Source organism: Electrona antarctica (assembly GCF_951216825.1).
Source record: "Electrona antarctica genome assembly, chromosome: 10".
In the NCBI taxonomy this organism is placed as follows: Eukaryota; Metazoa; Chordata; class Actinopteri; order Myctophiformes; family Myctophidae; genus Electrona; species Electrona antarctica.
In genome coordinates, this window is record NC_136791.1 from 903338 (window position 1) to 930837 (window position 27500).

Genomic DNA, 27500 nt, shown 5'->3' on the forward strand with positions numbered 1-27500 from the left:
ATGGTTCAGGATCAGTTTGGGGTGGATTGGAGCATGCATTCTGTGGAACCTAGTAATATAAGGTTCAGGATCAGTTTGGGGTGGATTGGAGCGTGCATTCTGTGGAGCCTAGTAATATAAGGTTCAGGATCAGTTTGGGGTGGATTGGAGCATGCATTCTGTGGAACCTAGTAATATATGGTTCAGGATCAGTTTGGGGTGGATTGGAGCGTGCATTCTGTGGAGCCTAGTAATATAAGGTTCAGGATCAGTTTGGGGTGGATTGGAGCGTGCATTCTGTGGAGCCTAGTAATATAAGGTTCAGGATCAGTTTGGGGTGGATTGGAGCGTGCATTCTGTGGAGCCTAGTAATATAAGGTTCAGGATCAGTTTGGGGTGGATTGGAGCGTGCATTCTGTGGAACCTAGTAATATAAGGTTCAGGATCAGTTTGGGGTGGATTGGAGCGTGCATTCTGTGGAACCTAGTAATATAAGGTTCAGGATCAGTTTGGGGTGGATTGGAGCGTGCATTCTGTGGAACCTAGTAATATAAGGTTCAGGATCAGTTTGGGGTGGATTGGAGCGTGCATTCTGTGGAGCCTAGTAATATAAGGTTCAGGATCAGTTTGGGGTGGATTGGAGCGTGCATTCTGTGGAGCCTAGTAATATAAGGTTCAGGATCAGTTTGGGGTGGATTGGAGCGTGCATTCTGTGGAACCTAGTAATATAAGGTTCAGGATCAGTTTGGGGTGGATTGGAGCGTGCATTCTGTGGAACCTAGTAATATAAGGTTCAGGATCAGTTTGGGGTGGATTGGAGCGTGCATTCTGTGGAACCTAGTAATATAAGGTTCAGGATCAGTTTGGGGTGGACTGGAGCGTGCATTCTGTGGAACCTAGTAATATAAGGTTCAGGATCAGTTTGGGGGTGGACTGGAGCGTGCATTCTGTGGAACCTAGTAATATAAGGTTCAGGATCAGTTTGGGGTGGACTGGAGCGTGCATTCTGTGGAACCTAGTAATATAAGGTTCAGGATCAGTTTGGGGTGGATTGGAGCGTGCATTCTGTGGAACCTAGTAATATAAGGTTTAGGATCAGTTTGGGGTGGATTGGAGCGTGCATTCTGTGGAACCTAGTAATATAAGGTTCAGGATCAGTTTGGGGTGGATTGGAGCATGCATTCTGTGGAACCTAGTAATATAAGGTTCAGGATCAGTTTGGGGTGGATTGGAGCGTGCATTCTGTGGAACCTAGTAATATAAGGTCCAGGATCAGTTTGGGGTGGATTGGAGCGTGCATTCTGTGGAACCTAGTAATATAAGGTTCAGGATCAGTTTGGGGTGGATTGGAGCGTGCATTCTGTGGAACCTAGTAATATAAGGTTCAGGATCAGTTTGGGGTGGATTGGAGCATGCATTCTGTGGAGCCTAGTAATATAAGGTTCAGGATCAGTTTGGGGTGGACTGGAGCGTGCATTCTGTGGCACCTAGTAATATAAGGTTCAGGATCAGTTTGGGGTGGATCGGAGCGTGCATTCTGTGGGACCTAGTAATATAAGGTTTAGGATCAGTTTGGGGTGGATTGGAGCGTGCATTCTGTGGAACCTAGTAATATAAGGTTCAGGATCAGTTTAGGGTGGATCGGAGCGTGCATTCTGTGGAACCTAGTAATATAAGGTTCAGGATCAGTTTGGGGTGGACTGGAGCGTGCATTCTGTGGAACCTAGTAATATAAGGTTCAGGATCAGTTTGGGGTGGATTGGAGCGTGCATTCTGTGGAACCTAGTAATATAAGGTTCAGGATCAGTTTGGGGTGGACTGGAGCGTGCATTCTGTGGAGCCTAGTAATATAAGGTTCAGGATCAGTTTGGGGTGGATTGGAGCGTGCATTCTGTGGAGCCTAGTTGGTTCTCAACCAGTGGTCCGGGGACCACCAGTGGTCCTTGAGGGGGTTCCAGGTGGTCCCTACAGCTAAATGATGGAAGAGTTGGCATAAAATAAATAAACTCGTGAGAGTATAAAATGAGTCCATTTGGTTTCATTTCACGCTCTCAAGAGTTGAATTATTGTAAAACGTCTGCATTACTTAATTTACAAGAAGTACACAGATGGTGGTCTGTGGCTGAAATGCTGAATAAATAATGGAGCTGATATGAAAGCAAACCACTGGCTGGAGCATTTTAATAAGTCATGACAGAGTTATGTTGTACACATAACGTATTAACCCATTCAGGCCTGACGTCGAAATATTAAAAAAAAACGTCTTCTAATTCCTGACAGTTTTCTGAAATACCTGTTTCTGTATCAGTGGTGCTCAATATTTCATGTGAAGGACCCCAAAAATGATATGTAATTGGTCACCGACCCCCATCTGAAAATATGTCATTCCAGGGACCCCCCCCCCCCCCCCCCCCAGAAGCAAAGATTTGAGTTAAAAACGTTAGCTCTGAAAGAATATAATTATATTCAAGGAATGCGCCACATTTTCACGATTTTTCAAAAATAGCAGAGCTACAAGCTCGTAGCGCGGCACTCGGTGCCGCGCTATGAGCTTGTAGATCTGCTATTTTTCAACAGCTAAAGTGTAACATAATGCTTGAAACAACAAAAGGGGTTCCCCGCCCAGAATGGGTTAATATGTACATGAATGTATTCAAGTGCATTCATGGATATATGAGCTCTAATTACTTCACACAGATGCAGCATAAAGTGCTGTCTTGTATTTCATAGAGCATGGTGTGCATTTGTGAGAGTTTGTGCATTCAAGTGTGCATGTGCGTGCGTGCGTCCGTGTGCATGCATGCGTGTGCTGGTGTGCATGCGTACGTGTGTCCGTGTGTGCGTGCGCACGTCCGTGTGTGTGCATGTGTGTGCATGTGTGTGCATGTGCGTGCGTGCGTGCATGCGTGCGTGCGTGCGTGTGAATTCGCTTAGCGTCGGTGTGTGCTGAGGCTGCAGCCACCCAGGGAGTACAGGGGGAAAGGATTAGTGCTCCATTAGCCATGTCTGCTCTGTGCTCTGTGGCGGTGTGCAGTCAGGCCTGATCCGTAGTGCTCTGCTCTGTGCTCTGTGCAGTCAGGCCTGATCCGTAGTGCTCTGTGCTCTGTGCTCTGTGCTCTGTGCTCTGTGCAGTCAGGCCTGATCCGTAGTGCTCTGCTCTGTGCTCTGTGCAGTCAGGCCTGATCCGTAGTGCTCTGCTCTGCCTGCGGCTCATTATGTCTTGCAGACGGACCACCAGAGGAAACCCAAGGTGGGGAAATTAAACGTTGATTATTTAATACTTAGCACGCTAATTAAGAGCTACACTGGACGCCCACGCAGATTGCTTGTATTACATGTGTAATAATGGTAGCCTGTGACTTTGTATAGCTTGTATATCTGATATATTTCAATAGCCAAAGTACAGACAGACTTCAGACAGCCTATCTCCTGTTTCTGTAGCCATGAGGCCCATAGGGGCAGGAGCCTATCTCCTGTTTCTGTAGCCATGAGGCCCATAGGGGGCAGGAGCCCATCTCCTGTTTCTGTAGCCATGAGGCCCATAGGGCAGGAGCCTATCTCCTGTTTCTGTAGCCATGAGGCCCATAGGGCAGGAGCCTATCTCCTGTTTCTGTAGCCATGAGGCCCATAGGGGCAGGAGCATATCTCCCGTTTCTGTAGCCATGAGGCCCATAGGGCAGGAGCATATCTCCTGTTTCTGTAGCCATGAGGCCCATAGGGGCAGGAGCATATCTCCTGTTTCTGTAGCCATGAGGCCCATAGGGCAGGAGCATATCTCCTGTTTCTGTAGCCATGAGGCCCATAGGGCCAGGAGCCTATCTCCTGTTTCTGTAGCCATGAGGCCCATAGGGGCAGGAGCCTATCTCTTGTTTCTGTAGCCATGAGGCCCATAGGGCCAGGAGCCTATCTCCTGTTTCTGTAGCCATGAGGCCCATAGGGCCAGGAGCCTATCTCCTGTTTCTGTAGCCATGAGGCCCATAGGGGCAGGAGCCTATCTCCTGTTTCTGTAGCCATGAGGCCCATAGGGCCAGGAGCCTATCTCCTGTTTCTGTAGCCATGAGGCCCATAGGGGCAGGAGCCTATCTCCTGTTTCTGTAGCCATGAGGCCTATAGGGCAGGAGCCTATCTCCTGTCTCTGTAGCCATGAGGCAGCTTGATGTATAGTAAGTAAGTAAGTACACCCCTTGGACATGAAGCTAGTATGTCACAGGGACTTACCCCCAATCCAAACCTTGAGGCTGAGTGCCAAGCAGGGAGGCACTGGGTCCCATAGTCTGTGGTATCCTCCCAGTCCCCGGGGCGGACACTCTGACCACAATGCCACGGAGCTGGTAAGCTCATCAACAGTAAAGTCAATTCAATTCAAATTCAAATCAAACGGTCTTCACTGGCATGACAGAGCATGTGTTTACTTTACAGGACCCTGTGGATGTTATGAACGCTTCTATCAGGGAACAGAAACAAACAAACAGTGACCAGCGAACCGTCATCACAGGCATGAAGTGGAAGCTACAGCTAGCGGCTCCGTTGAACTGAGCTGTGAAGTGGAGGGGGAGGGTGGAGGGCTCCACTTGGGATGAAAACCAAACGCCTCGTTTGTTTCTTATGTTTTCTGTCTGTCTGTTTGCAGATAAGGCTTTGAGAGGGGGGTGGGGGGTGTGTGGGGGGGGGGGGGGGGGGTGTGTTGTAGCAAAGGAGCAGAGTGGAAGAGCTGTGGACGAGACTGGGACCGTGTGTGTGTGTGTGTGTGTGTGTGTGTGTGTGTGTGTGTGTGTGCGTCCACAAAAAAGGTGTCTCGACCCGTTAAAAGCAAGGAAAGCATCCCATTTAATTTGAGTCGTAAATTCAGAAATAAATAAAATGGAACGGTTTATTGTGGTAGCGTGCTATTTTCCTCGTCCGAATCTCTGTAAGTCTTTTGGTTTGACGTAGGGGGTCGTCTCAGAGAAGGTTTGACGTAGGGGGTCGTAGGTTTGACGTAGGGGTCGTCTCAGAGAAGGTTTGACGTAGGGGGTCGTCTCAGAGAAGGTTTGACGTAGGGGGTCGTCTCAGAGAAGGTTTGACGTAGGGGGTTATCGTGGGATTATATATAGTTAGTTAGTTAGTTGCTGCGAGAGTGAGGTCTAGCCAACACCAACTCTGGATTCCTGGATCGCTGCCCTCCACATATTCCTATCCAACATCAGGTTCTTGAGCTCTGCAGTGTTGTCAGCCAAGGAGATATATATATATATATATATATATATATATATATATATATATATATATATAAAGCTAATAAAAAAACACTTTGAGTCCAAAAATACTGCAACCTGCCCACACTGTCCCAGTGGAGCAGATCAATAAACCCACACTGTCCCAGAGGAGCAGATCAATAAACCCACACTGTCCCAGAGGAGCAGATCAATAAACCCACACTGTCCCAGAGGAGCAGATCAATAAACCCACACTGTCCCAGTGGAGCAGATCAATAAACCCACACTGTCCCAGAGGAGCAGATCAATAAACCCACACTGTCCCAGAGGAGCAGATCAATAAACCCACACTGTCCCAGAGGAGCAGATCAATAAACCCACACTGTCCCAGTAGAGCAGATCAATAAACCCACACTGTCCCAGAGGAGCAGATCAATAAACCCACACTGTCCCAGTAGAGCAGATCAATAAACCTACACTGTCCCAGTAGAGCAGATCAATAAACCCACACTGTCCCAGAGGAGCAGATCAATAAACCAACACTGTCCCAGAGGAGCAGATCAATAAACCCACACTGTCCCAGTAGAGCAGATCAATAAACCCACACTGTCCCAGAGGAGCAGATCAATAAACCAACACTGTCCCAGAGGAGCAGATCAATAAACCCACACTGTCCCAGTAGAGCAGATCAATAAACCCACACTGTCCCAGAGGAGCAGATCAATAAACCCACACTGTCCCAGTAGAGCAGATCAATAAACCTACACTGTCCCAGTAGAGCAGATCAATAAACCCACACTGTCCCAGAGGAGCAGATCAATAAACCAACACTGTCCCAGAGGAGCAGATCAATAAACCCACACTGTCCCAGAGGAGCAGATCAATAAACCAACACTGTCCCAGAGGAGCAGATCAATAAACCAACACTGTCCCAGAGGAGCAGATCAATAAACCCACACTGTCCCAGAGGAGCAGATCAATAAACCAACACTGTCCCAGAGGAGCAGATCAATAAACCCACACTGTCCCAGAGGAGCAGATCAATAAACCCACACTGTCCCAGAGGAGCAGATCAATAAACCCACACTGTCCCAGAGGAGCAGATCAATAAACCCACACTGTCCCAGAGGAGCAGATCAATAAACCCACACTGTCCCAGTGGAGCAGATCAATAAACCCACACTGTCCCAGAGGAGCAGATCAATAAACCCACACTGTCCCAGAGGAGCAGATCAATAAACCCACACTGTCCCAGAGGAGCAGATCAATAAACCCACACTGTCCCAGTAGAGCAGATCAATAAACCCACACTGTCCCAGAGGAGCAGATCAATAAACCCACACTGTCCCAGTAGAGCAGATCAATAAACCTACACTGTCCCAGTAGAGCAGATCAATAAACCCACACTGTCCCAGAGGAGCAGATCAATAAACCAACACTGTCCCAGAGGAGCAGATCAATAAACCCACACTGTCCCAGTAGAGCAGATCAATAAACCCACACTGTCCCAGAGGAGCAGATCAATAAACCAACACTGTCCCAGAGGAGCAGATCAATAAACCCACACTGTCCCAGTAGAGCAGATCAATAAACCCACACTGTCCCAGAGGAGCAGATCAATAAACCCACACTGTCCCAGTAGAGCAGATCAATAAACCTACACTGTCCCAGTAGAGCAGATCAATAAACCCACACTGTCCCAGAGGAGCAGATCAATAAACCAACACTGTCCCAGAGGAGCAGATCAATAAACCCACACTGTCCCAGAGGAGCAGATCAATAAACCAACACTGTCCCAGAGGAGCAGATCAATAAACCAACACTGTCCCAGAGGAGCAGATCAATAAACCCACACTGTCCCAGAGGAGCAGATCAATAAACCAACACTGTCCCAGAGGAGCAGATCAATAAACCAACACTGTCCCAGAGGAGCAGATCAATAAACCCACACTGTCCCAGAGGAGCAGATCAATAAACCCACACTGTCCCAGAGGAGCAGATCAATAAACCAACACTGTCCCAGAGGAGCAGATCAATAAACCAACACTGTCCCAGAGGAGCAGATCAATAAACCAACACTGTCCCAGAGGAGCAGATCAATAAACCAACACTGTCCCAGAGGAGCAGATCAATAAACCAACACTGTCCCAGAGGAGCAGATCAATAAACCCACACTGTCCCAGAGGAGCAGATCAATAAACCAACACTGTCCCAGAGGAGCAGATCAATAAACCCACACTGTCCCTGTAGAGCAGATCAATAAACCCACACTGTCCCTGTAGAGCAGATCAATAAACCCACACTGTCCCAGAGGAGCAGATCAATAAACCAACTGTCCCAGAGGAGCAGATCAATAAACCAACACTGTCCCAGAGGAGCAGATCAATAAACCAACTGTCCCAGAGGAGCAGATCAATAAACCAACACTGTCCCAGAGGAGCAGATCAATAAACCCACACTGTCCCAGAGGAGCAGATCAATAAACCCACACTGTCCCAGAGGAGCAGATCAATAAACCCACACGGCTGGCAATGTAATTTGAAAAGTGATCAAATCCACTAAGGTTTGTGTTATGATGTTTAACACAATCAGCGCCGGGATTTCTTTCAAAATAGCAGCTCGGGGTGCCGCAGAGATATGGCAGCTCTTGGGGAGGCCAACCCCCCCCCCCAAAAAAAAAGAATGTGCAGACACTGGTGTAGTAAGGTGCAGAAGGAGAGGCCAACCCCCCCCAAAAAGTAAAAAAATAAATCCGAATATTTTTATCTCGTTTGATATCAATGAAAATGCGCGTGTGTGACGTGTGTCGTACAGACACAGGGACAGACAGACATGGGGACACACATAGCTGCGTAATGGAGTGGCTAGCACCACTCAAAAGAAAAAATCGAAATACTTATAAATCGGCTATTTTCATATAGTCAATGTATAAGTTTAAAGTGCTATGCTGCAGTTGGTTCGTCTGGGCTTGTTTTCATAGAACTGGCAGCTTATTTCTTTCGCAGAACCTGGCAACAGCCCCCCCCCACCATGTATTAGTGCTGACCAGGCTCAGTGTTTGCATTGCGAGCGCGGCGAGGAAAGCATTAAGAAGACACGGGTGATCGCCATGGGAACACTTCACTGGTTGTGGACGACGGGTTTGTCACTTTGGATTTAAGGACTTGTTTTCATGTACACACACACACACACCCGTCATGCACACGCACACACTGAGAAATGGGGGGGGGGGGGAAGTATGTACAAGGTGTAAATGTACTTTATAGTTAGTTTCGCGCGCACGCACGCACGCACGCACGCACGCACGCACGCACGCACGCACGCACGCACGCACGCACGCACGCACGCACGCACGCACGCACGCACGCACGCACGCACGCACGCACGCACGCACGCACGCACGCACGCACGCACGCACGCACGCACGCACGCACGCACGCACGCACGCACGCACGCACGCACGCACGCACGCACGCACACACACACACACACACACACACACACACACACACACACACACACACACACACACACACACACACACACACACACACACACACACACACACACACACACACACACACACACACACACACACACACACACACACACACACACACACACACACACACACACACACACACACACACACGCAAGCAATCAGGTTTATTAGCCGGTGGCAGGCTAATGGCTAAGCTAATGACTCCGGAGGGAGAGAGAGAGGGAGAGAGAGAGCGAGGCCATTCAGGGCTAATGAGACTCGTCCTAACAAAATGCTAGCAGCGATGGGCCGTTAAAGGCCAGCAGCGCCTCCAATGGATCGGCAATCAATCTGGTGTACACACACACACACACGCACGCACGGACACACGCACGCACGCACAGACGGAAACAGAGCGTGGTCCTTTACTTAAAGGACCACTTCACCACTTTTCAACCTATCTTCATATAATAGGTCCTCACTAATAATCATGATAAAATGGCACCATTTTTGTCCTACTCAGTCTGTGTCTCATACGAGGGCTGTGGGCAGTGCAGAGACCCGTCCACCAGTGACATCATCGTTAGGCAGATTTTTTTTTAAACAAACATTTTTAGATTTTTATTATCGTGAGAACAATGGCTTCCATTTTCACATTGCAACTTTTCAGGACTAGAAAGCCTGCAGTTTCTATTAGCTTGGATTCCCCATCGATGAGGACGGGTCTCTGAACTGCCCACAGACCTCCTATGAGAGACAGACTGAATAGAAAGAAATGGTGCCATTTTATCATGATTATTAGTGAGGACCTATTATATGAAGATAGGTTGAAAAGAGGTGAAGTGGTCCTTTAAAGGACCATTTTCAACCATTTTCAACAACGTGTCGTCAGCAATGCTAAAAATACTTATTTCTAGGGATCTTCAACATGGGGGTCCCTGGAGGGACACTGCAGTCATTGCAGTGAAAACCACCGCTCTCCACCCACTCACCTCCACGTCGGACACCTTCATGCGCGTGCCCTCCTTGCCCACGAAGATGTCGTCCACGTCCACCAGCAGGTGGCGCTCCAGCGACAGGCAGAGGCGGCGCGCCGTCAGGTAGGCGATGGAGTCCACGAACACCAGCTTGTGGAGCCAGTAGCTGAGGTTGTTCCCGAACAGGACGCGCTGGATGCCGTCGTGCAGACCCAGGTCCTGCACCACCGTGGCGTGGAGCTGCGACGGCGCCCTCTGGGGGTGGCCGCCGGGAGCGCTGCTGGCCAGCAGCACGGGCTCGTAGGTGGAGTGGTTGGACTGGAACACGGTCCAGTCGTCACCGGGCAGCGGGCCCTGCTCCACCTGGTGGTAGGGGTGGGCAACAACATAAATTACACAAAAAATTACCGTGTGGAGGTCCCCGGGGAACATTTTAGATCGCCTCAAATAGAACAATTATTTGTTTACAAACATTGGGACTGGGCGCACGGGTGACTGTTTCATGTAATCAATTCCCAACAGATCTCCAAACCTGTTGTTTTGGAGAGCACTGGTTTCAGTCCATTCAACCTCCTCTTGCGTGTTGGCTAGTGAGATGCACCCTAGGAGACATTATAAACTAACTTCAAAGCCCAACAGTGTTGCGCACAGAGAACAGCTGATATACAAGCTCACATCGCATCGCGGATGTGACTGTTGTGAGCGTAGAGGTCTGCGTGCGCGACACCATCGCGGGACGAAGCATAAATTATACTTTATGGGCTGCAGGTGTGCGTGCAGCCGTGCACAAACAGGCTCTGCTGCCGTGATCATGAGCGCACCTCCCGTTCTTATGACAGCGACTGGAGGTGTGGTTTTGAGGACAACTGTTTTGAATTGCTATTATTGTTCAAACACAACAGAAACCAATGGATTATATATTTCAAGAGTGAGAGATCACAATAAAAATCCTAATAATTCTTCCTCCACACTGGGAGAAAAACAGCATCTGAAAGTTTGATGGGACATTTTTTACACGCGAGTGCAGTTAGAACTTTTCCATTGCATCTTATGAGAGGTGGTGTTCTTGTGCTGCCGGCCTGCGCGCGCATGCTGTTGCTTATCAGTGTGACGTCGTCTTATAGGCGTCTATAAGAACTGTGACTGAAGAATAAACATGTCATCCAGGCCGTTTCACTCAAGAATAAACCGATTGAGAGAAAACGCTATTGTTACTGCTACTGAATTAGTTACATTTTCACTAGAAACAGACTATCATATATGAGTGACTGACTGTCAAACGATACAGAGACACCTCCCTGACAATAACGCAGAGACAGCTTGTTTATTTTTGGACCACAATGCTTATATGAGACGATTTTAAGATGAGCCCATGTTATTCTCCATGGGGAAAAACAGGGATTTTAAGATGAGTCCATGTTATTCTCCATGGGGTTAAAACAGGGATTTTAAGATGAGCCCATGTTATTCTCCATGGGGAAAAACAGGGATTTTAAGATGAGTCCATGTTATTCTCCATGGGGTTAAAACAGGGATTTTAAGATGAGCCCATGTTATTCTCCATGGGGAAAAACAGGGATTTTAAGATGAGCCCATGTTAATATGTTAAGATGAGCCCATGTTAAGATGTTAAGATGTTAAGATGAGCCCATGTTATTCTCCATAGATGAGCCCATGTTAATATGTTAAGATGAGCCCATGTTAAGATGTTAAGATGTTAAGATGAGCCCATGTTATTCTCCATAGATGAGCCCATGTTAATATGTTAAGATGAGCCCATGTTAAGATGTTAAGATGTTAAGATGAGCCCATGTTATTCTCCATAGATGAGCCCATGTTAAGATGTTAAGATGTTAAGATGTTAAGATGAGCCCATGTTATTCTCCATAGATGAGCCCATGTTAAGATGTTAAGATGTTAAGATGAGCCCATGTTATTCTCCATGGGGAAAAACAGGGATTTTAAGATGAGTCCATGTTATTCTCCATGGGGTTAAAACAGGGATTTTAAGATGAGCCCATGTTATTCTCCATGGGGAAAAACAGGGATTTTAAGATGAGTCCATGTTATTCTCCATGGGGTTAAAACAGGGATTTTAAGATGAGCCCATGTTATTCTCCATGGGGAAAAACAGGGATTTTAAGATGAGCCCATGTTAATATGTTAAGATGAGCCCATGTTAAGATGTTAAGATGTTAAGATGAGCCCATGTTATTCTCCATAGATGAGCCCATGTTAATATGTTAAGATGAGCCCATGTTAAGATGTTAAGATGAGCCCATGTTATTCTCCATAGATGAGCCCATGTTAAGATGTTAAGATGTTAAGATGTTAAGATGAGCCCATGTTATTCTCCATAGATGAGCCCATGTTAAGATGTTAAGATGAGCCCATGTTATTCTCCATAGATGAGCCCATGTTAAGATGTTAAGATGAGCCCATGTTATTCTCCATAGATGAGCCCATGTTAAGATGTTAAGATGAGCCCATGTTATTCTCCATAGATGAGCCCATGTTAAGATGTTAAGATGTTAAGATGAGCCCATGTTATTCTCCATAGATGAGCCCATGTTAAGATGTTAAGATGAGCCCATGTTATTCTCCATAGATGAGCCCATGTTAAGATGTTAAGATGAGCCCATGTTAAGATGTTAAGATGTTAAGATGTTAAGATGAGCCCATGTTATTCTCCATGGGAAAAAAACAGGGGATGAGCGAGTGACATCAGGACGCTCTATTTTATTTTAGATTAGTTCTCGCAAGTAGCGTGGTTGCATGGTGTGGTTACCTGGTTGGGCCTGGTGATGTAGAGGAGCGGGGCGTTGGGGTTGATGCGGTAGCTACATGTAGCATAGCGTAGCGTAGCATAGCGTAGCGTGTGGTTACCTGGTTGGGCCTGGTGATGTAGAGCAGCGGGGCGTTGGGGTTGATGCGGTAGCTACATGTAGCATAGCGTAGCGTAGCATAGCGTAGCGTGTGGTTACCTGGTTGGGCCTGGTGATGTAGAGCAGCGGGGCGTTGGGGTTGATGCGGTAGCTACATGTAGCATAGCGTAGCGTAGCATAGCGTGTGGTTACCTGGTTGGGCCTGGTGATGTAGAGCAGCGGGGCGTTGGGGTTGATGCGGTAGCTACATGTAGCATAGCGTAGCATAGCATAGTGTAGCGTGTGGTTACCTGGTTGGGCCTGGTGATGTAGAGCAGCGGGGCGTTGGGGTTGATGCGGTAGCTACATGTAGCATAGCGTAGCATAGCATAGTGTAGCGTGTGGTTACCTGGTTGGGCCTGGTGATGTAGAGGAGCGGGGCGTTGGGGTTGATGCGGTAGCTACATGTAGCATAGCGTAGCGTAGCATAGCGTAGCGTGTGGTTACCTGGTTGGGCCTGGTGATGTAGAGCAGCAGGGCGTTGGGGTTGATGCGGTAGCTACATGTAGCATAGCGTAGCATAGCATAGTGTAGCGTGTGGTTACCTGGTTGGGCCTGGTGATGTAGAGCAGCGGGGCGTTGGGGTTGATGCGGTAGTCACGGAGGCCAAGGTGGGAGTGCAGGAACAGCGGGAATCCCTTGAGCTGCGCGCTGGGCAGAGAGTTCTCGTTGGCCTTGAAGAAGCCGATCACGCCCACGCCGTACTCGGCGCAGTAGCGGTCCAGCAGCTCGCGGTTCCAGGGGTCCAGGTTGACGTACTTCAGCACGTTCTCGTAGACCACCAGCGCGTAGCGGCCGCGGCTAGCGGCCGTCGCTCCCGTTCCCCCGGTGGTGGCGATGGTCAGTGCCGGCATGTCGCCCTTGCCCGGGGCGATCTCCGTGTGGTAGCGGAAGCGGCTGGACTCCAGGATGGCCACGATCTCCTGGCCCAGCTGAGAGTAGATGCTCTCCACCAGGACCAGCACCACGGGGTCCGTGGAGCGCTGGGCGCCGTCTGGACCCGCCGGCCTGAGGGGAGGGGGGAGGGGGGGATGAGGCAGAATTGCATCGTTTTCAAAATATAAGACTTTCTTCATTTTTATTTTTAATTTCCTGAAAAAAACTAATATTTTGGAGTTACTGTAGGTGGTTATAACACATCTCTGAATATCGCATCACGATACGATATCGCATCATCACGATACGATATCGCATCATGGTGATGCGATATCGCATATCGCATCATTGTGATGCGATATCGCATCATTGTGATGCGATATCGCATCATTGTGATGCGATATCGCATATCGCATCATTGTGATGCGATATCGTATCATTGTGATGCGATATCGCATCATTGTGATGCGATATCGTATCATTGTGATGCGATATCGCATCACGATGCGATATCGTGATGCGATATCGCATCGTGATGCGATATCGTGTCCCCATGTCTCCCCACACCCCTCCCTCCCTACCTGTGTTTAGTTTTAGTCAGTCTCTTGAATAGTTTTTAGTTAGTTTTAGTCACATTTTAGTCACCCGGAATGTTTTAGTGTTAGTCTAGTTTTAGTCGACTAAATGTCATGAGATTAAATCTACAGTTGATTTAGTCGACTAAAAGTATTTCGGCGGCCTTGATCTCGTCGTAATGACTGTTTTCACTTGCTGAAAATAGCCAATCTACAAGCCCACAACGCGTCGCAGTGCGACGCATTGTGAGCTTGTAGATCGGCTATTTCGGCTATACAACATGCGACTAATTGTAAAATTACTTATACATTTTAGTCTAGTTTTTATTTTGTTGATGACCTTGTCAGTATATTTAGTCTTAGTTTTAGTCATCATAGCTTAGTTTTATTTTAGTTTCCATTTAGTTTTCGTCAGTGAAAAAAAGTTAGTCTACGAAATCAACACCCCTCCCTACCTGAGTAGTAAATCAACACCCCTCCCTACCTGAGTAGTAAATCAACACCCCTCCCTACCTGAGTAGTAAATCAACACCCCTCCCTACCTGAGTAGTAAATCAACACCCCTCCCTACCTGAGCGGTCGCGGCGGGCGGCCCTGCCGCCCGGGCAGGAAGAGTGGCGAGCGCTGGGCGGCGCCGGGCGAGACCCCCGTCCCGGTCCCCATGGCGGCGTTACCGCCGCCACCAGGGCCGCTGGCCCCTCCCCCTCCTCCGCCGCAGTCGCTAAAGGGCATGGGCGGAGCCTCCTTGATCTTGGGGCTGTTGGACACGTAGTAGGCCAGGAGGGCCATGGACAGCACGCAGAACACGATGAGCGCCACGATCAGCCGGTGGAGCTCCGGCTGGCGCACGCCGCACAGCCGCCGCTGCCACGCCGACGCCATGCCCGACGCCGTCAGGGACGTTACCATGCCGACCATGGTGATGGGGGCGGGGGGAGGGGAGGAGGAGGGGGAGGAGATGGATAGGGGGGGAGGGGGAGGAGGCTGGCGGCGGCGAGGAGGACGAGGAGGAAGAAGAAGCAGCGGAGGAGGAGGAGACTGACGACACTGAGATGAGCGACGGAGCAGCCATTTACGCTAGGTTACCATGGCAACCCCAGAGAGCCCATGACTTTCTGTCTGTGTGTCTGTCTGGACGTCTGTCTGTCTGTCTGTCTGTGTCTCTCTCTCTGTGTCTGTCTGTCTCTCTCTATCTGTCTGTCTGCCTGCCTACCTGCCTGTCTGCCTGCCTGCCTGCCTGCCTGTCTGGACAGTGGACAGCGTGGCTACAGCTGGACGAAGGGATGCTTTCAGTGCTATCAGCGAGTCACGTTTCCTCTCTCTCTCTCTCCCTCTCTCTCTCTCTCTCTCTCTCTCTCTCTCTCTCTCCCTCCCTCTCTCGCTCTCTGAGACTCGTCCGTCCTCAGCTCAGCTCGCAGTCTAAGAGGATTGGGTTTCTCCCTCTCTGTGTGTGTGATTCTCGCACGCACGCCCGCACACACCCTCCCTGCCTCCCTCCCTCCCTCCCCCCTCCCTCCCTCCCTCCGTCCGTCCACCCCCTCCCCTCCTCTCCCCCCTCGGTGGATCAGCAGTTTCTCACACGTCTCTCTCTCTCTCTGTCACTGAACAAACACACACCACGCAACCGATGTCTGTGGAGTCACAAGCTCATTTGCATGTGCACGTTTGTGTGTGTGTGTGTGTATATCTCAGCTGGCTCTGTCAACTGGCATGTGTAGCTCTGTCGCTCAGGCACCTTGTGCGTGCCCGCGCGTGTGTGTGTGTGTGTGCCTGTGCGTGTGTGTGTGTGTTTAGTAGGGTCCGGGCCGGGGCTCCGCAGCATAGCTGTGACAGGGACAGGGGCCGGGCCCCGTGTGGTGGAGACCCCTCCTGCTCATCTCACTGACCCACAGAGACCCCTGGAGAGAGAGAGAGAGAGAGAGAGAGAAAGAGAGAGAGAGAGAGCGAGAGAGAGAGACAAACGGAACAGATTATTTTGAGACAGAATGGAGAACAGTTCTTGTTGATTGAATGAACGGCTCCAATGTGTACTGTAACGGGTCCATTTGGTTCCATTTGTACACTCTCAAGAGTTAAATTAACCTTGATTTTACAATATAAATTGGGGGTCCCAGAGATGTTAGGAGGGAGGGGAAAAAAAGTGGAAAGAGTCCTGTGTGTTTTTAAGCTATTTCTGAAAAACCTATGTTTCTATGTCAGTGGTGCTCAAACAGTTTCATGTCAAGGACGCCAAACATGATGTGTAATTGGCCACGGACACCCATCTCGTTGCCACGCTATGATCTTGTAGATCTTCTATTTTTTAATAGCTAGTGAGTGCTAAACCCAAATGTGCTAAACCCAAATCCAGTAAACATCAAAAAATAGGAATTTAAAAACTCCAAAAAAGGTAGCACATCCAAAAATTAAATAAATGGCGGTCTTCAAAGATCGTCATCCACTGGAACACACTGATGCTCAATTATCACTTATTATCTGTTTTTCTTTTGTTGGGTAGTTTTTCGTCGCGGCCTCGCTGTTACACTGTCTGACTACTTTGGCTGTTGTTTTCTTGTCATGGCTGCCAGATCCCACCTGATGTAGTGTGGGAGTCCAGACTGATCCAGACCGTACTGAATAACTGCTCGCTTGCATAATGTCTTCAGACTAGCATTTAAGTCTAAGATGAACAGGTCAGTATGTTTGTTATACGCTCCAAAGATGATGATACGATCTCCCACCATGCAAGAGCACATGTTATACATCCCACCGGGGCCTTCCCCCTTGGGCTCAACATTCTTCCAGGAGGAGGTCTCTGGATTGAATTTCCACAGACACCAAATATGTACAGCTCTCCATTGTAAGAAAAGGCTGCATGATCATACCGTCTTTCCGTAACAAGCTGTGCAGAAGGTGTGCTCAGCCAACAGTTGGTCTCTGTGTCAAACACTCTGATGTTGTTGTCCTGGTGCCCATATCCCCCGAATACAAACATCTTTGTCCCGATGATGGTGGCAGAGTGACGTGATGAAGCAGGTGGTGTAGTTCCTCTGGTGTTAATTAAAGACCAGACCATTGGGGTGGTGTCCATCTTGTAGAAGTCATTGAATGGAATTCCGCCATAAATATACATGGCCTTCCTCAAGACACAGGCTGAGTGGCCGTACCTCGCCTCAGGAACAGTTACAGAAACCTTTGGCTTGGACCATCTGTGGGTGTCGACATCAAATGCATAAAGAACATCGGAGTCCTCCAACGTGTCATAATGATAACCTCCCCAGATGTAATCTATCAGCACAGCTGTTACGTCTGTGCCTGGAGGGAACCTCAAGAGGACATCCTTCTCTTCCAGGTGTCGCTGTCACCTTCGTCCAACATAAAGACACTGTGTTGAAGACGTCTGATCACCGTTCCCTCCGAAAAAGTACACCTTGTGGCCAACTGTGACAGCAGCTTCATGTTTCATTCCTGGGTCTGTCAGATGCACCGTCCATTGCAACATTGCACACGACTCCACTCGTTTGTTCATCGTTTGTTCAAGTCCTCGTCTCGTGTTCTGTAATAGAATGGAGTATTATTGTGCTTCCTACCACTCCCTTTATAATGCAGCGATATTTAGGCCAGATGTCCTGACTCGTACAGAAGGTGCTGGGGTCTCTTCTGGTGAAAGCTGATGAAGGAACTTGAAGGTTGAATGTGAATATAGCCTTGAGAAGTCCTGTCTTGGAGAAAGGCAAAGAGTGGATTAAATACTGCTTGCATCTGAACTCAAGGTGTGATGACCAGCCTTTATATAATGCTGGGCTGGATGCTCATGACATCTCACTGATGTCATGAGTCAGCTATATCCATATATGGAGTTTTACATTAATAAGCATTGCGGTGACTCGTGACTCGAGTGGACTCGGTGGGTGGGGGGTAGAGCCCTGAGTCCCAAAATGGTCAGAGACCGAGTCAAGAGCAACGGTGGCCTAAGGGTTAGAGGAGCGCCCTTGTTGCCGAAAGGTTGCTGGTTCGATTCCCCGGATGGGCAGGAAAAGATTCTGGGTCGGGAAGTGATTGGTCATCGCTCACCCAACACCGCTGAAGTACCCTTGAGCAAGGCACTGAACCCCCAACTGCTCCAGTGGAGCTGCTTAGTGGCCAACAGTATAAGACTGTGGTTGTACTGGTCAGTACAACAGTATCAGACTGAGGTTGTACTGGTCAGTACAACAGTATCAGACTGTGGTTGTACTGGTCAGTACAACAGTATCAGACTGTGGTTGTACTGGTCAGTACAACAGTATCAGACTGTGGTTGTACTGGTCAGTACAACAGTATCAGACTGAGGTTGTACTGGTCAGCTCCCAGGTTTTAATGTGTGTGTCTGTGTGTCTCTATGTGCAGGGCGTTGCTGAAAATGAGCACTTGTGCTCAGCTACTACCCTCGGTAAAAAAAAAACACTAGCACATGGGAGACAGAGAGAGAAAAACAACAGTGTTCAACAGTGGGAGGAAAAAGTATTATTTGTTTGAGGGTCCCTAGCCCCTCCTATGACCAGCTTTACGTGTTTGTGTAAACACAAACATAGAAGGCAAAAGTGAGGACAGAAAAGTGAAGACGCAAATTGTGATTGGCCGAGATGACATGTTGTGATGATTTGATTGGCTTAGTCACTGCAATGTGACGTATGATGATAAGAACGCCTGCACTTCACACAAGTGTGATTTTTCCCAGGTGAAACCTGGCTTATGATCGCTGCTGATCACTGTTGTTTTCTTGTCATGGCTGCCAGTTCCCACCTGATGTTGTGTGGGAGTCCAGACTGCTCCAGATCGTACTGAATAACCGCTAGCTTACATAACGTCTTCAGGCTAGGACTTATATCTAAGATGTACAGGTCATCAGGTTTGTTTTCTGCTCCAAAGAGAATGACACGATATCCCACCATGCAACAGCACATCCTATACATCCAACCGGGGCCTTCCCCCTTGGGCTCAACCTTCTTCCAGGAGGAGGTCTCTGGGTTGAATTTCCACAGATCATTTAAGGCTTTGGGAGCGGCCCATGCATGGCCACCAGATATGTACAGCTCTCCATTGTAAGAGAAGGCTGCATGATCATACCGTCTTTCTGGAAGAAGCTGTGCTGAAGGCGTGTTCAGCCAGATGTTGGTCTCTGTGTCACAAACTCTGATGTTGTTGTCCTGGTACCCTAGGCCCCCAAATACAAACATCTTTGTCGCGATGATGGTGGCAGAGTGACGTTTTGAAACAGGTGGTGGAATTCCTCTGGTGTTAATCAAAGACCAGACCATTGGGGTGGTGTCCATCTTGTAGAAGTCATTGAATGGAATTCCGCCATAAATATACATGGCCTTCCTCAAGACACAGGCTGAGTGGCCGTACCTCGCCTCAGGAACAGTTCCAGAAACCTTTGGCTTGGACCATCTGTGGGTGTCGACATCAAATGCATAAAGAATATCGGAGTACTCCAACGTGTTAAGTTGATAACCTCCCCAGATGTAGGTGACATAATCTATCAGCACAGCTGTGTGGTACCTGTGCCTGGAGGGAACCTCAAGAGGACATCCTTCTCTTCCAGGTGTCGCTGTCATCTTTGTCCAAAACAAAGACACTGTGTTGAAGACGTGCACCTCAGTCTGATCACCGTTCCCTCCAAAGGAGTACACCTTGTGACCAACTGTGACAGCAGCTTCATGGTCCATTACTGGGTCTGTCAGATGTACCGTCCATTGCAACATTGTACACGACTCCACTCAAGTCCTCGTCTCGTGTTCTGTAACAGAATGTAGTAGTATTGTGCTTCCTACCACTCCCTTTATAATGCAGCGATAGTTATGTCAGATGTCCTGACTCGTACAGAACGTGCTGGGGTCTCTTCTGGTGAAAGCTGATGAAGGAACTTGAAGGTTGAATGTGAATATAGCCTTGAGAAGTCCTGTCTTGGAGAAAGGCAAAGAGTGGATTAAATACTGCTTGCATCTGAACTCAAGGTGTGATGACCAGCCTTTATATAATGCTGGGCGGGGATGCTCATGACATCTCACTGATGTCATGAGTCAGCTATATCCATATATGGAGTTTTACATTAATAAGCACGTCTCTTATAATGTTAATGTGAATGGGCTCCTCATAATGTGGATATAACACATTTATTTCGTCGCATTGCGGTGACTCGTGACTCGAGTGGACTCGGTGGGTGGGGGGTAGAGCCCTGAGTCCCTAAATGGTCAGAGACAGAGTCAAGAGCAACGGTGGCCTAAGGGTTAGAGGAGCGCCCTTGTTGCCGAAAGGTTGCTAGTTCGATTCCCCGGATGGGCAGGAAAAAAAGTCTGGGTCGGGAAGTGATTTGTCATCGCTCACCCAACACCGCTGAAGTACCCTTGAGCAAGGCACTGAACCCCCAACTGCTCCAGTGGAGCTGCTTAGTGGCCAACAGTATAAGACTGAGGTTGTACTGGTCAGTACAACAGTATCAGACTGTGGTTGTACTGGTCAGTACAACAGTATCAGACTGTGGTTGTACTGGTCAGAACAACAGTATCAGACTGTGGTTGTACTGGTCAGTACAACAGTATCAGACTGTGGTTGTACTGGTCAGTACAACAGTATCAGACTGTGGTTGTACTGGTCAGTACAACAGTATCAGACTGTGGTTGTACTGGTCAGTACAACAGTATCAGACTGTGGTTGTACTGGTCAGTACAACAGTATCAGACTGTGGTTGTACTGGTCAGTACAACAGTATCAGACTGTGGTTGTACTGGTCAGTACAACAGTATCAGACTGTGGTTGTACTGGTCAGTACAACAGTATCAGACTGTGGTTGTACTGGTCAGTACAACAGTATCAGAATGTGGTTGTACTGGTCAGTACAACAGTATCAGACTGTGGTTGTACTGGTCAGTACAACAGTATCAGACTGTGGTTGTACTGGTCAGTACAACAGTATCAGACTGTGGTTGTACTGGTCAGTACAACAGTATCAGACTGTGGTTGTACTGGTCAGTACAACAGTATCAGACTGTGGTTGTACTGGTCAGTACAACAGTATCAGACGGTGGTTGTACTGGTCAGTACAACAGTATCAGACTGTGGTTGTACTGGTCAGTACAACAGTATCAGACTGTGGTTGTACTGGTCAGTACAACAGTATCAGACTGTGGTTGTACTGGTCAGTACAACAGTATCAGACTGTGGTTGTACTGGTCAGTACAACAGTATCAGACTGTGGTTGTACTGGTCAGTACAACAGTATCAGACTGTGGTTGTACTGGTCAGTACAACAGTATCAGACTGTGGTTGTACTGGTCAGTACAACAGTATCAGACTGTGGTTGTACTGGTCAGTACAACAGTATCAGACTGTGGTTGTACTGGTCAGTACAACAGTATCAGACTGCTACTACCCTGGGTAAAGAAAAACACTAGCACATGGGAGACAGAGAGAGCAAAACAACAGTGTTCAACAGTGGGCGGAAAAAGTATTATTTGTTTGAGGGTCCCTAGCCCCTCCTATGACCAGCTTTACGTGTTTGTGTAAACACAAACATAGAAGGCAAAAGTGAGGACAGAAAAGTGAAGACGCAAATTGTGATTGGCCGAGATGACATGTTGTGATGATTTGATTGGCTTAGTCACTGCAATGTGACGTATGATGATAAGAACGCCAGCACTTCACACAAGTGTGATTTTTGCCAGGTAAAACCTGGCTTATGATCGCTGCTGATCACTGTTGTTTTCTTGTCATGGCTGCCAGTTCCCACCTGATGTTGTGTGGGAGTCCAGACTGCTCCAGATCGTACTGAATAACCGCTAGCTTACATAACGTCTTCAGGCTAGGACTTATATCTAAGACGTACAGGTCATCAGGTTTGTTTTCTGCTCCAAAGAGAATGACACGATATCCCACCATGCAACAGCACATCCTATACATCCAACCGGGGCCTTCCCCCTTGGGCTCAACCTTCTTCCAGGAGGAGGTCTCTGGGTTGAATTTCCACAGATCATTTAAGGCTTTGGGAGCGGCCCATGCATGGCCACCAGATATGTACAGCTCTCCATTGTAAGAAAAGGCTGCATGATCATACCGTCTTTCTGGAAGAAGCTGTGCTGAAGGCGTGTTCAGCCAGTTGTTGGTCTCTGTGTCACAAACTCTGATGTTGTTGTCCTGGTACCCTAGGCCCCCAAATACAAACATCTTTGTCCCGATGATGGTGGCAGAGTGACGTTTTGAAACAGGTGGTGGAATTCCTCTGGTGTTAATCAAAGGCCAGACCATTGGGGTGGTGTCCATCTTGTAGAAGTCATTGAATGGAATTCCGCCATAAATATACATGGCCTTCCTCAAGACACAGGCTGAGTGGCCGTACCTCGCCTCAGGAACAGTTCCAGAAACCTTTGGCTTGGACCATCTGTGGGTGTCGACATCAAATGCATAAAGAATATCGGAGTACTCCAACGTGTTAAGTTGATAACCTCCCCAGATGTAGGTGACATAATCTATCAGCACAGCTGTGTGGTACCTGTGCCTGGAGGGAACCTCAAGAGGACATCCTTCTCTTCCAGGTGTCGCTGTCACCTTTGTCCAAAACAAAGACACTGTGTTGAAGACGTGCACCTCAGTCTGATCACCGTTCCCTCCAAAGGAGTACACCTTGTGACCAACTGTGACAGCAGCTTCATGGTCCATTACTGGGTCTGTCAGATGTACCGTCCATTGCAACATTGCACACGACTCCACTCAAGTCCTCGTCTCAGAATGTAGTATTATTGTGCTTCCTACCACTCCCTTTATAATGCAGCGATAGTTATGCCAAATGTCCTGACTCATATGGAAGGTGCTGGGGTGTCTTCTGATGAAAGCTGATGAAGGAACTTGAAGGTTGAATGTGAATATAGCCTTGAGAAGTCCTGTCTTGGAGAAAGGCAAAGAGTGGATTAATTACTGCTTGCATCTGAACTCAAGGTGTGATGACCAGCCTTTATATAATGCTGGGCTCATGTCATCTCACTGATGTCATGAGTCAGCTATATCCATTTGTGGAGTTTTACATTAAAACTTATTTTGCCGGGAATCTTTCATAATAAAGGCGTTAAGAGTGCCACGCAGATGAGGCAGATTTTACTCTGAAAATTACCCCCCAAAACCGGGAGGCATAATTCCCTTAGTACCTCAACGCTACCTCGTCTAGAAGCGTTAATATTCCAAGCGAGGTGCTGCTTGCTGAAGTCAGAAATGACTACAGAACATCGGCGTTAGATTTAGAGTTGTGAGCAACTGTTGTCGTCCCGTAACCAAAGAAGTGAACGGCAGTGCTCATGCGCGGAACCGGTCTAGGATCGCTGAAGAAAAAAGAAAAAAAAAGATTTTTATAAAAAGGACAATACAGATTTTTTATTTTTATTTTTTTACTTTTTTTTTTAAAGAAATCGTCCATAACAGGCTGGGTACCCTACTGAACCCTACTGAAACAAATCTATTAGCCTAGTAGCCAAAAAGTGAACCCGGACATGTTGAGTACACCAACGTTTTATGTTAGAAATGTTTAGTATGGGTCCCCAGCATGTAGAAACAGCATGTGATATGTCAAACTAGGGGGTTTTCATGATGCTGAATCCATTCCAAGCATTCGTTTTGCAAAAAATACACACATTGGGCTAAAAACGGCCAATGCCGTCATTACAAATTGATGTCAGCACATTTGGGCATACTAAACCTTTCTAACATAAAACCTTGATGTACTCAACATGTCCGGGTTCACAATGGGGCTTTATGGACTGGCTAGTAGACTATATGGGTATATTTTGTGTTAAAAAATCATCCAAATAGGCCTGGGCCATGGCTCAGTGGTCCAGGCACCGTGGCTGGTAATCCAGTCTGGCAGTGTGCCACGGGTTCGACTCCCGATCCCGACAGCCTTTAATGCATGTCTCCCCCCCCCATCTCTCTCCCCATTTCCTGTCAGCCTAGTGTCTGTCCCTCCATAAAAAATAAATAAAATAAAGGCGAAAGCCACAAAAAGGGACACATCGCTATTCTGAAAGAATACAAGGGCACACAATGTGTTAAGTGGGTAAAGCTCTCTCAAACAGTACGCCCCGAAGTCAACGTCTCGTTCGGGTTGTGTGTACATACACATAAACAATTAGTGTCATAATTATAGTGGCATAAATTAGTGGCACAATTACCAGGCAGTAAACAATATGTACAGCTTGTTCACTGGAGTAAACGAGGGCTAATTGTGAATCGATGAGCACTTTGGCTGCAGGACCCCTGAGGCCTGCTTACCCACACGCACAAAACGCACCCAGAAATACTACAGGCCTTCAATAAATGACATTTTTATCGACGCTCGTTTCAATGAGTATTAACCCATTTAGACCCGCGGACGCGTCTGTGTCAGCTTACAGCTTTTAGCCACTTTAACCGTGATTTAAACTTAAACTTTATGCTGTTGAAATATAAATGCTTTGGCTCCTTGACGTGAAATAGTTTGAGAACCACTGACACAGAAACACAGGGTTTATCAGAAAACTGTCAGGATTTAGAAGACATTTGTAGAATAGAATATGTTCTCAGGTCTGAACGAGTTAACCTTGTTCTGTTCTGTGCTGACAAACAGACTGCAGTGGGGAAGCCAATCGATGCGCCGCGCCGAAACGACACACTGGCTGAGGCTAAGCAGCACCAATGAATATGGATATATTCACCGCCGACTAGAATGGCATTTAGCTAAATAGAAAGATATACAGCTAGACTAAATCTGAATTCGCTGTCAAAATTGACACTTCTCCATTGGGGTGTCACGTGTGTGTGTGTGTGTGTGTGTGTGTGTGTGTGTGTGTGTGTGTGTGTGTGTGTGCGTGCGTGCGTGCGTGCGTGCGTGCGTGCGTGCGTGCGTGCGTGCGTGCGCGCGATACATCTGGCCAGTTATTCCAGTCATCTCAGATGGTTCTCCATACATCTGGCCAGTTCTTCAGTCATCCTGGTTCTCCATACATCTGGCCAGTTCTTCCAGTCATCCTGGTTCTCCATACATCTGACCAGTTCTTCCAGTCATCCTGGTTCTCCATACATCTGGCCAGTTCTTCAGTCATCCTGGTTCTCCATACATCTGGCCAGTTCTTCAGTCATCCTGGTTCTCCATACAACTGGCCAGTTCTTCAGTCATCCTGGTTCTCCATACATCTGGCCAGTTCTTCCAGTCATCCTGGTTCTCCATACATCTGGCCAGTTCTTCAGTCATCCTGGTTCTCCATACATCTGGCCAGTTCTTCAGTCATCCTGGTTCTCCATACATCTGGCCAGTTCTTCCAGTCATCCTGGTTCTCCATACATCTGGCCAGTTCTTCAGTCATCCCAGATGGTTCTCCATACATCTGGCCAGTTCTTCAGTCATCCTGGTTCTCCATGCATCTGGCCAGTTCTTCAGTCATCCTAGTTCTCCATACATCTGATCAGTTCTTCAGTCATCCTGGTTCTCCATACATCTGGCCAGTTCTTCAGTCATCCCAGATGGTTCTCCATACATCTGGCCAGTTCTTCAGTCATCCTGGTTCTCCATACATCTGGCCAGTTCTTCAGTCATCCTGGTTCTCCATACATCTGGCCAGTTCTTCAGTCATCCTGGTTCTCCATACATCTGGCCAGTTCTTCAGTCATCCTGGTTCTCCATACATCTGGCCAGTTCTTCAGTCATCCTGGTCCTCCATACATCTGACCAGTTCTTCCAGTCATCCTGGTTCTCCATACATCTGGCCAGTTCTTCAGTCATCCTGGTTCTCCATACATCTGGCCAGTTCTTCAGTCATCCTGGTTCTCCATACATCTGGCCAGTTCTTCAGTCATCCTGGTTCTCCATACATCTGGCCAGTTCTTCAGTCATCCTGGTTCTCCATACATCTGGCCAGTTCTACAGTCATCCTAGTTCTCCATACATCTGGCCAGCTCTTCAGTCATCCTGGTTCTCCATACACCTGACCAGTTCTTCAGTCATCCTGGTTCTCCATACATCTGGCCAGTTCTTCAGTCATCCTGGTTCTCCATACATCTGGCCAGTTCTTCAGTCATCCTGGTTCTCCATACATCTGGCCAGTTCTTCAGTCATCCTGGTTCTCCATACATCTGGCCAGTTCTTCCAGTCATCCTGGTTCTCCATACATCTGGCCAGTTCTTCAGTCATCCCAGATGGTTCTCCATACATCTGGCCAGTTCTTCAGTCATCCTGGTTCTCCATGCATCTGGCCAGTTCTTCAGTCATCCTAGTTCTCCATACATCTGATCAGTTCTTCAGTCATCCTGGTTCTCCATACATCTGGCCAGTTCTTCAGTCATCCCAGATGGTTCTCCATACATCTGGCCAGTTCTTCAGTCATCCTGGTTCTCCATACATCTGGCCAGTTCTTCAGTCATCCTGGTTCTCCATACATCTGGCCAGTTCTTCAGTCATCCTGGTTCTCCATACATCTGGCCAGTTCTTCAGTCATCCTGGTTCTCCATACATCTGGCCAGTTCTTCAGTCATCCTGGTCCTCCATACATCTGACCAGTTCTTCCAGTCATCCTGGTTCTCCATACATCTGGCCAGTTCTTCAGTCATCCTGGTTCTCCATACATCTGGCCAGTTCTTCAGTCATCCTGGTTCTCCATACATCTGGCCAGTTCTTCAGTCATCCTGGTTCTCCATACATCTGGCCAGTTCTTCAGTCATCCTGGTTCTCCATACATCTGGCCAGTTCTACAGTCATCCTAGTTCTCCATACATCTGGCCAGCTCTTCAGTCATCCTGGTTCTCCATACACCTGACCAGTTCTTCAGTCATCCTGGTTCTCCATACATCTGGCCAGTTCTTCAGTCATCCTGGTTCTCCATACATCTGGCCAGTTCTTCAGTCATCCTGGTTCTACATACATCTGGCCAGTTCTTCAGTCATCCTGGTTCTACATACATCTGGCCAGTTCTTCAGTCATCCTGGTTCTCCATACATCTGGCCAGTTCTTCAGTCATCCTGGTTCTCCATACACCTGGCCAGTTCTTCCAGTCATCCTGGTTCTCCATACATCTGGCCAGTTCTTCAGTCATACTGATTCTCCATACATCTGGCCAGTTCTTCAGTCATACTGATTCTCCATACATCTGGCCAGTTCTTCAGTCATCCTGGTTCTCCATACATCTGGCCAGTTCTTCCAGTCATCCTGGTTCTCCATACATCTGGCCAGTTCTTCAGTCATCCTGGTTCTCCATACATCTGACCAGTTCTTCAGTCATCCTGGTTCTCCATACATCTGACCAGTTCTTCCAGTCATCCTGGTTCTCCATATATCTGGCCAGTTCTTCAGTCATCCTGGTTCTCCATACATCTGGCCAGTTCTTCCAGTCACCCTGGTTCTCCATACATCTGGCCAGTTCTTCAGTCATCCTGGTTCTCCATACATCTGACCAGTTCTTCAGTCATCCTGGTTCTCCATACATCTGGCCAGTTCTTCCAGTCATCCTGGTTCTCCATAC

At 48.0% G+C, this 27500-nt stretch overlaps 1 protein-coding gene and 1 long non-coding RNA gene across 3 annotated transcripts in view; both read right to left on the bottom strand.

The window, feature by feature from the left end:
* The window catches only part of LOC306931680 (bifunctional heparan sulfate N-deacetylase/N-sulfotransferase 2-like), a 50144-nt gene extending 34690 nt beyond the window's left edge, over positions 1–15454 (bottom strand). For both annotated transcript variants that reach the window (XM_079513220.1, XM_079513221.1), the window contains exons 1-3: positions 14579–15454; positions 13102–13564; positions 9648–9995 (exon numbers count right to left, since the gene is read on the bottom strand). In XM_079513220.1, coding sequence (XP_079369346.1) covers positions 9648–9995; positions 13102–13564; positions 14579–14925 — 1158 coding nt within the window. In that variant the 5' untranslated portion in view covers positions 14926–15454. The remainder of the gene's footprint in view (positions 1–9647; positions 9996–13101; positions 13565–14578) is intronic.
* A 126-nt stretch (positions 15455–15580) lies between these two features.
* The window catches only part of LOC306931065, a 46127-nt gene continuing 34207 nt past the window's right edge, over positions 15581–27500 (bottom strand). The window contains exon 3 of the long non-coding RNA XR_013790964.1: positions 15581–15905. This is a non-coding gene — a long non-coding RNA (uncharacterized lncRNA). The remainder of the gene's footprint in view (positions 15906–27500) is intronic.